This window comes from Lolium rigidum, unplaced genomic scaffold, assembly GCF_022539505.1.
Source record: "Lolium rigidum isolate FL_2022 unplaced genomic scaffold, APGP_CSIRO_Lrig_0.1 contig_47779_1, whole genome shotgun sequence".
NCBI lineage: Eukaryota > Viridiplantae > Streptophyta > Magnoliopsida > Poales > Poaceae > Lolium > Lolium rigidum.
In genome coordinates, this window is record NW_025900703.1 from 1 (window position 1) to 10,273 (window position 10,273).

The following is a 10,273-nucleotide window of genomic DNA, read 5'->3' on the forward strand; positions in this document are numbered from 1 at the left end:
GAGAGGGCCCGAGTATATCTATCGCGTCATCGGGATGGACAAATCCCACTGTTGATCCATATGCCTCAACTCATACTTTCCGGATACTTAATCCCACCTTTATAACCACCCATTTACGCGGTGGTGTTTGGTGTAATCAAAGTACCTTTCCGGTATAAGTGATTTACATGATCTCATGGTCATAAGGACTAGGTAACTATGTATTGAAAGCTTATAGCAAATAACTTAATGACGAGATCTTATGCTACGCTTAATTGGGTGTGTCCATTACATCATTCATATAATGATATAACCTTGTTATTAATAACATCCAATGTTCATGATTATGAAACTAATCATCCATTAATCAACAAGCTAGTTAAGAGGCATACTAGGGACTCTTTGTTGTTTACATATCACACATGTATCAATGTTTCGGTTAATACAATTATAGCATGGTATATAAACATTTATCATAAACATAAAGATATATAATAACCACTTTTATTATTGCCTCTTGGGCATATCTCCAACACAGCGACCATGTTCTTGCCGGGTGACGGAAAATTGCCCACCGAGCTTGGAGCACACCAAATCCGAGCTCCACATCTTTCCTGCAAGCCTCTTGCATCTTGGCAAACCTCCTCGTCTTCTCGGAGTTTGGATTACGGACAGTCTTCACCAATGTGGCCCAGTCAGGGTAGATTCCATCAGCAAGATAATATGGCTTGTCATATGAATTTCCATTGATCTCGTAGCTCACCCGGGGAGCTTTGCCCTGCATGAGCCGGTTGAAAACCGGTGATCGGTGCAACACATTGATGTCATTGTTGGAACCGGCCATGCCAAAGAATGAATGCCAAATCCATAAATCTTGAGATATGACAGCTTCAAGAATGACAGTTTTTCCCTCCTCATGCCCGCTGTACGCACCCATTCAAAGATACTCATCGAATATATCCGCAGCCATTCCATATGAGAGCATGCGAATAGCAGCGGAGCATTTTTGGTAGGAGGTGAAGCCTAACGCACCTGTTACATCGCGCCTGCATTGGAAGTAGGGGTCGTAGTTTCTGACGCCCCGTAGAATGACCAAGAACATGTCCCTTGACATCTTGTATCGGCGCTGGAACATTTTTTTCGGGAAGATCGGATTGGTGAGGTGGAAGTAGTCCTTGTGGAGGCGGGCCTGCCCTTCCACTCTGTTGCGCGGCAGGTTTTTGGAGCGCCCCTTCACAGAGCCCCGATGTTGCGGCCCCGGGTTAGAGGTGAACTCGTGGATCATGGAGGCCGCAGTAGTTGCCAAAGTCTGCGTCGACTGATCGGACTCCTCGTCGGAAGAGGAGTCGACGACCTCCGCGCGGAACTTGTCCAACATCTGCCACGTGTCCATCTGCGTGGGTACAAACTGCGGATCAATGGCCGCGCATGATAGCTCCGAAAACACGAGTAAGAAACCTACCGACGCAATTGACCGAACAGGTCGTGGGCTGCGAGGTAGGGCAGCGCAATCGGGAGCGTTTCGCCCCAAAACAGCCGGCAGGTACGCGGCGGAGCCAAGCCCGAGTACGCTCCTGCTCTCCCGCGCGGCAAGAACGGAGCCGACGGCGACTACGGCGGCGCTGCAGCCGGACGGCGGCGGGTGGGGTTGGGGTGGTGGCGTCGCACTAGGGCAGGAAAGAAGTGGAACAAGAAGCAAATCGAAACGGTCGATTTCGCTGTCCCTGACATGCGGGACCGGGTAAGAAATGGAGGACACTCCGCGCGACCGCCGAGCGTCCGCGGATACGCAAACCTGGCGCATATTTCGGCCAGGTTGGCGTCTCCGCGGACTGCCCGGTCACTTTGCGCTGCCCCGCTAGAGCAGGCCCCAGACGCATTTCCGGTCACGGCCGACAAAAACGTTCGCTCAGCGACCGTTTGCGTCGCGCCCCTGGAGATGCCCTAACGAAGAAGGCCGGTTCTGGACTCCCAATCTTGAGCGACCGTTTTGCGTCGCTCCCTGGAGATGCCCTAGCGAAGAAGGCCGGTTCTGGACTCCCAATCTTTTTTCGGGGACATATGCTGTGCACTAGCTCTATCATGTGTACTAGTGTACTAGGAGGTATAGGAGCCATCAGATTATATACAGAGTGTCCAGATTGAAGCGGCGGACTGTATCCCAGTAAGTTCAAATATTTTGTGAAACGTCCTTAGGAAGCTCAGTCTTCCACACAGGACGTGCCATTTTCTCAAAACACAGCCATGCTATGTTAAAAAAAATCCATCCGTGTTCCTTTGCCCTTTGTTTTACCTTTTCATCCTCAAAAGAACTTTAGCCCCAACCTGCTGACCTCCATTAGTAAATCCAAATGATGTGTACGGAGCCTCTCCGTCCAGTTGGATTTTTTCCCCATCCATTTGACAAATTAAACTCTAGTCTCTAGCTCCCGATTTTTGCAGCTTTACCTTTTTCGCAAATTACATAGCAGCTGGTCCAACCACAATCACAATCTAATAAGTTAGGAGTAGGCTACTCTCTGAAAAAGGGATTTGCTATGTCGATGCAAGAATACAAGTCCAGGTGGGAGAGACGTTTTTGTTGAATGTGTGCTGTCGGAGGGGCTGTGTGGTAAATCTGCAAGCAAGTGAACGCCCAGCGGCCCACTTAAATCCAGAGAGTCTATTTCATATCTAATGGTACACATTGGCTAGTACATTAGTACACCTGATGGACCTAGTACACAGCATACGCCCCCTCTTTTTTCCCGTTTTATCCCCGCTGATCCATCCGAATATGCCTCTCCGGCCTCAGGTCTGCGGCGTGCCACCTGGCATTATTGGGTCCTCCGTGCCGCTTGTCGACGCCGGTCCTCGCCGAGGTCACTTCACTCCTTCTCCCCTCTTGCAGTCCTAATGGCGCTGCTCAGTTCACCCCTCTCATCGAGCGCACTCTGCTGTCTCCTGCGGTTCTCGCGCACGGCCCGCCGCCATTGCCGCCGGCTGGTCTCTCGGTTCGTGGCGCTCCCCGTGACGGGTAGGACAGTTTGATGGCGCCGGCTCTCCTGTGTAAATCATCTGGAATCCACTTCCGCTGCGCCGCCTATTAATGGTGGTGTCTCTCCGGAGTCCGGATCCATCGAGCAAACTAGTTTGGGCCTTCTGGGACCTTTGGTTCACAATGTGATCATCCACTTGTCCAGTCGGCGGTGGTGGCGATCACAGAGGGGATCGACGGGGAGGCGAGCATTAGTTGTGGATCTGGGGTGAGGCGACGAGCAGGAAATGGTGAGTATTCAGAGAACAGAGGTGAGAGTTCAGAAGCGATTTCCTTCAGCACAAACATATGGTCAATCAACTTGCGAGTCACTCCTCCTCGATGTCTCTCAGGTCGTTCGCCACTTCGCCAGTCCACCGTCCAGCTCGCATGGGACTGTTCAGAACATCATTGACATTGAGTATTGAATATGAACACTTTTATGCAATGCAGGAGGTTTGGTGATTCATACAGACTGATGGATGTGCGGATGCGCTGCTACTATTTTCATCTAAGGAGGGTAATATGAACCTCCTTCTATACTGATTTGTTCTTCTAATAACTTCTTTATTGATTTAATCACTCTATTTTCTTCTAGCATGGCCTTGCTCCAATAAAACGGCAATTAGTCCCAAGTGATATGTCTGTACAAGTTTTAGAACACTGGAACCTAGTAGTGTTGAAGATGAGCGTCTTACTTGAGAATGGCTGCCATTTTGTGTCTAATTATTTTCCATTCAGAAGTACTTTTCAGCTAATCTCTAAAACAACTTCAATCGTTAGTGCGCTAAAGCATGTAGAAGCTCGACAACTGTTCACAAGATCTTACAGCAGAAGCCTTGCATATAAAGTATCTGTTAATCCTAAGAACTGATAAGAAACAGAGACTTGACAGATCCCATTTGTGATACTAGATTGTTCTTTTTCTCTTGAGACTCTTTAAAGAGCAATATAATTAACCAAGGGTACAATGGGATTCCATAATTTAATCAAGTCTACTAGAGTACTACTACTGTACTAGCCACGAAAGGTGCGTCTTGCCTGGGAATCCCATATATCTCTGCATCATCTTCCACTTGAGAAGCTGGACGTCATTGCATTGCTTCCACCTGTGAAAGCCAATGATGTGTACTGACTGAAACCTTCGTTATGCATTGCGGCCAACATGCTATAGCTTAAGTTTGTTGGCATCAACTCTGGGAGTGGTCTCTCACCGTCCAGGTATTGCATAACTTGCCGCATACTGGGCCTTGCATTGCTAAATGGATGTGCGCACAGCAACCCTAGCTTTAACACCAGACATACCTCATCAGCGTCATAATTGCCTTGTATCCTCCTGTCCAGTGTGTCTATGAGTGATCCTCTGTGCCAATGCTCGACAACCCAGTCGATTAGTATCTCTGAACTATCCTCCACCAGATTGTCGATAGGCCTTCGTCCACACGTTACTTCAACAATGAAAATGCCAAATGCATACACATCAGTTAGAGGTGTCGCCTTACCAGTGCGCGCCAGTTCTGGAGCAAAATATCCCATTGTGCCAACAACCCGTGTTGTTTGTGGGTCCGTGCCATGGTCATACAACCTTGCAAGGCCAAAGTCACCTAGCCGACCATTCATTTCATTGTCAAGGAGCACATTGCTTGCTTTGATGTCTCGGTGGATTACAACTTTCTCCCATCTCTCATGGAGATAGAATAAGCCAGATGCAACACCCTTGATGATTTCAAACCTCTGAAACCATTCTAGAGTATCTTTACCCTCATCACTATATAAATACTTGTCAAGACTGCCATTTGACATATAGTCATATACTAATAGGAGTTCACCTCTTCTCCTACAATAACCAAGTAACTGGACGATGTTTCGATGGCGGAGACGACCGATACTAACAATCTCAGCAATAAACTCTTTTATTCCTTGCTTGGACTCATGTGACACCCTCTTCACGGCAACCTCCAATTTGGAGACTGGAAGCACGCCTTTGTACACCTTCCCAAATCCCCCATGGCCAAGCACATTCTTATAATGAAATCCTTCTGTAGCATCATACAAATCCTTGTATGAGAAGCGGTGTGGCCCATAATCATCCTCCCAATCTTCATGAAGCTCTGCAAACTTCATTCGCCTCCGCACCAGTAGAATTATAGCTGTCCCTACAAGAAAGATGAATGTCCCGCTGGCTATTGGTAAGACGATCTCCAGCACTTTCGACTGACGTTTTGTGCCAATGCGAGGTAACCTTGGCAACTTGCTGATGTCAATGGCTGGAGCAGGGCGATTTATACCCAAGCTCCAGCCAAGCACACAATAGAGTGAGTCGATTGGACCAGTTGAAGCAGAGAAGCCGATGTAGGATGGATCTTGTAGCACCGTTGAGAGGTTGTAGATATCTGAGACTAGTGGCCTCAACGGTTTAGCTACCTTGAGGGGGGCCATGGTCACACTGATCCGTGTGTTCTCTGCATCATAGTCCACCCATACTTGCATTTCCTTGCGGCTGACGAGGAATAAGTTATTAAAGACACCATTCTTGTCATCATAGAAGCCAGCTGGCTGGGCTTTAACTGAGGTGAGACTATTGATGTTGATGCCGACGTGGTTGTCATTGATGTCCTTGAACTCTGTATTTTGACTACTATCAAGCTCAACTGCAAATATGTGGTTGCTTAATTTTCCATCGGCTGTTTTATTGAGGAGGCCCAAGTATTGTGAGGTTTGTGCACCTGAGAAATCCTTGCTCGGAGAGATCAGGAAAGTCATGCCATCGGTACATTGATCGGAGTAGACAGGGACCATGCCGAACACAAAGGTGATTGAGAAGGAATGAACTACCTCATTCGGTGACTTGCGGAATTGCCATGGAGTTGGGTAGAAGGCGTGGCCCTTGAGGTGAACCGTGCCATTGGTCAGTTGAAGAACACCATCTGGTGTAACCGTGGCTGCACCATCGAGGGTGAGGTCATTGCTAGAGAAGCCAGAGTAGACAAATTGATCATTGTTGGCAGTGGCGAAGGATGCATGATTTAAAGCCAGAGAGAGGAGGAAGTGCAAAAGGAAGGATAGATGCTCCATGTTTGGCACATGTGCAACTGTAAAAGCAGAGCAAGATGCAGAAATGGAGTTTTTTCTCTAGACCATGAGGGAGTGGTTTCTAGATTATGAGGTAGTGGTTTCTGTTGTCTGTCTACTCTGCGGCCTCGAATTTATTTGGAACAATAGATACTAGTAGCAGTTCATAACCTTTAGTCCAGGAGCCAGTCATCTATGTAGTTTTCCATGTTAGTCAAAGTGTTAATAGTCAAAGGTGAATACTGTGTTATCAGTAGTATATTTTGTTTGTTTACACAGTCAAACAACACGTAGTTTAATTTTCATGTGTAATGAGGACAAAACAAATGAAATTTTCCGGAGCTGGTGAATCAGTGAACACCTATTTTCGAAATCTGGTCTTCTGTGACTAACACTCAACGACTTTTCATAGCTTGACATGAGTTAATTAGTTGTCAGAAGACAAAATAACAAATGATTGTGGTCGTTTCTGCCAGTTCTTGGATTATTTGGAAAGCTTGAAACAGAGCATGCTTTTAGCAAATTAGGCATGTTGTTCCTATATGTCTGTTCTTGTCAATCTGCTGAAGAACTGGAGCGTTTGGTTATCACTTCAGACTATTCGAGACAACAGTTACCATTTCAGACTGAGAGAACAGCTAAGTACTGAAATTCTGTTTTCATGATATTCTTTCTTTATTTGGACATCTTGTACTCTTTCCTCCGATGATTTATGTCAGAGGGTTTGTCCCTTGCATTGAATTTTTTACCACTTTTAAAATACTATTTAGTGCGAGGAAATTATTGTTAGTGCTTAGTTAGGTCAAATATATTTAACAATCTTCTGGTACTGTTGACAGTGATTTAACAGTTACTTAGAAGTACAGCTTAGTTGAAATGAGCCCCTCTTTTGTTCTGGAGGCGTGTTGCATCCACCTTCTTTTTCCAAAGCTGACACCACGTACTTTAAAAAATGTATACTGAACATTGTAGTGCCTCAGTCATGGATCCATTATTCAAAGATGCTTTGCTCATCGGTAGTCAAGGTACAAATTTTTTTTTTGCAGAATTGCATTCCTTAGTATAAGGGTAGAACCAGAAAGGAGGTTTAATTATCACTGTTGATGAGACTTGATTATTTCTAGTACAAGGACAACTTGTAAACGGCTCGGTATTAAGAAGATTTTCGAACAATTCTTTCTTGTTAATGTTGTTTGCAGACTAATTTTATATCAGCTAATTTGTATGAGATTTTTAGTTGATATTAGTTATCACGAGGCACTCTGCATGTATCTTCGTTTTTTCCATATCTGATAGTACAAATACAAGCATAATGGTCATGCGGAGAAATTGGAATGTTGTTATGCCATGGATCTATTATTCAAAATGCTCTGCTCACGTATTATAGTGAAGGAGGAAAAACTGGGGACTCGCATAGTTTAGAACAAAGGTAGGTCCATCTAGGAGGTCTAAGCATGACTGCCTGTCAGGCTTGATTTGGTCTGTGCCTACTTAGTTAAGATCATGTCTTTTTATTGGCTCTGGTTGGTCTTATGGTGGGTGGAAAGTCCCCGGAATAATTCTTTCCTTGTCTCGGTAGAAATAACAAACATACATCGCAGGATTATTTTTGTAACTTCTTTTTTGAAGCTGGTGCCAGTTGTTAGGCAATCATCCAATGTTTATGGTGAAAATCCATGAAGGATCTGGCAAAGAGTAGAAGTGATAAGTCAAATGTCGAGCACAGGAATATTTCTCCTTGAGAGAATGAGTAAAAGTATGGTCAAGGAGATTCCAGAATGCTACTTATGTATTGATTCGGTTGGAATGGATGTTTGATGATATGTGTTTTTTCCTGACTGCACTTTTCTTTCCTTGTCTTGAAGGAAGTAGTAGAATGGGTTTACATTATAGTAGACAGTTCTTTTCTTGAACCTTATTAGAATTAAAGCTAATGGTCTCGGAATTAGCCGATTGTTCATGGTGTTGCAGAATTCTAACCAATCAAAATCAGGCTTATAATTTCTTCTAAATTACAAGGCTGAAAGAGAAAGCAAAAGAAATTTTCGAGAAAAAAAGTGACAGGTCAAGTCTTGTGAGCAAGAATCTTCTCCAGGAGAGAATTAATAATATATAGATGGAGGCAATTCAAAGCCCGCTATTTCTGGATTGGTTCCAATGACAGGTGTCTGATGACTTGATTTTATTCTTTGGTGCATCCTTTGTCTTGGTAGAAACAGTAAGCACTCTAGTCAAATTTGTCTTACCAAATCAGATGGCTTGGAAGCTGCCTTGTGTTCGTCGTGTTGCAGAATTCTACCATGGCATCAATATCATGCCGAGTATTGACTACAGATCACTGGCTGGAGAAGACGAACAGATCAAAACTCTAGAAACTGGCCTGAGAGAACGGTGACAAGTCAATTCTCCAGCGTAAGCAACTTAGATAAAACTACACCGATGAGAAGACTAAAGGTACACACCTCACTAGATCTCATAACCATTCTGCTTGATGTTATCTTATTTGGGCGTCCTTTCTTTCTCTGTCTCAGATGGAAACAGCAACGGTGGGACGATGGATAGCAGCGGTAGCTCACTTAACCTCTAAACTATCATATCCTGGAGCAGGATTAGTTTCTGTAACGCAAGAATTACTTCTGAAAATGTTCAAAAACCTAAAAAATATCATTTATGTACGATGTGGCATAAAGTATATGTTGGTAATCTTTTTCATAAAAGCATGATGATTAAGGACATGTGCACTCAGATTGGAAGTACTCATCTCTTGTAACCAATACTTACATGCACAATTTCTAGAACCATTCTTATTAATTACTATAAAGTGTTGAGAAATTATTGCTTTGATGGTGAGACGATAAAAGTATTATCGGAGAAGCGAGACAAGGTGATAGTTTAATTTGTATTAAAGCTGGCTATTGCATAGTCGCACATGTTTATGATTCTGTATTCTCAGGAAAAAGAATTCAATTCTCGAGCATGAGAATATACATTGAGTAGATTATATTTTGGCAAAGAAATTTGAAGGAATGCTCTAGCTGTGTTTGTTATCTGCTCTTATCTGGAGGTTTGATGGCATGTTTATTTGAATTAGGTTGTTTGTGCCAGGTTGACCTCATGCAGTCATGCCGTCGTTGTTGAAAGTTTGATAAATGCATGCCATTTTTTCAAAATGGGGAGTCTCAGCCTCTACATCAAAGCGATGCATACAAAATAAATTTAAACTTTATTCAACAGGGAACTATCAGATCATACATCACAAAAACCGAAGCCACCACTCAACACCTAGAAACCCGACAATGGATGAACTAAAACACCCCATCAACTAACAAACCGGGGCATCCATGAGTAACCCTATTGCGGAAAACAAGAGCTCATAACCGGTTTCGCAGACCCTTGGCGAGCGCCTATGCCTTCGCTTTAGAAGCTGTCACCACCATCAAACCGTTGGTCCATCTTTAGGGTAGAGACGCGCCTATACCTTGTCAGGCATGTTGTCAACACCACCATTGAAAATCTGCCGGATAGGCATTAGTCAACGTAGCACATGTCAGCCAGGCATGACTTGACATCTCCTCCTCTAGCCTCTCTATCTAGCGCCGCTCCTCAAACGATGCTCCCAAGAGAGAAAATGACACCACAGTGTCGCCATCGTCCGGTCTGGAAGACCAGATCCTAGGGTTTCCCCCGAAGTGACACGAGAAGATCAACAATCGTTGCTCAGCGATGCCTTCATCAAGGTAATGGTGCAGAACGCCGCTATCGCCCGCCAATTGTTTCGGTTTTCACCGGCAATTGTGTCTTCATGACTCCCAGTTAGGACTAAATGAAGGATCTCATGATCCAGACAACCCAGCGTCAGGCCGACCACCTTCGGCGGAGGAGATGACCAACACCACCATGCCCGGAGCTGCAGCCCTAGGCTCCCTCATGCAGGAGAAGCTCAGGAATTCCACAACCGCGGGCGGAGCACCGGCAGGAAACCGACATGTCGAGCCCGCCCAAGCCCATATATGGGCCCAGATCTAGGCCAAGCCGTTGCCGCCGTCTTAGAGGAGGTCACGGAGGCCGCCGCCATTTGTCGGTTCCAGTGGAATTCCACAACGGGATTTGTTTCCTGCCTAATCTTCTTCTTTCTTGTTTGAGAGCGCCCAATAAGCTTTCATTTTATGTTTCTATGACAGTGACTTGTATCTCGTCCGACTAGAG

General features: G+C 45.0%; 1 protein-coding gene across 1 annotated transcript; it reads right to left on the reverse strand.

The window, feature by feature from the left end:
- Positions 1 to 4,060: 4,060 nt before the first annotated feature.
- On the reverse strand, positions 4,061 to 6,150 carry LOC124681597 (L-type lectin-domain containing receptor kinase SIT2-like). The gene has a single exon (XM_047216478.1). The coding sequence runs from the start codon at positions 6,068 to 6,070 to the stop codon at positions 4,061 to 4,063; it is 2,010 nt and encodes a 669-aa protein (XP_047072434.1). The 5' UTR covers positions 6,071 to 6,150.
- Positions 6,151 to 10,273: the final 4,123 nt, after the last annotated feature.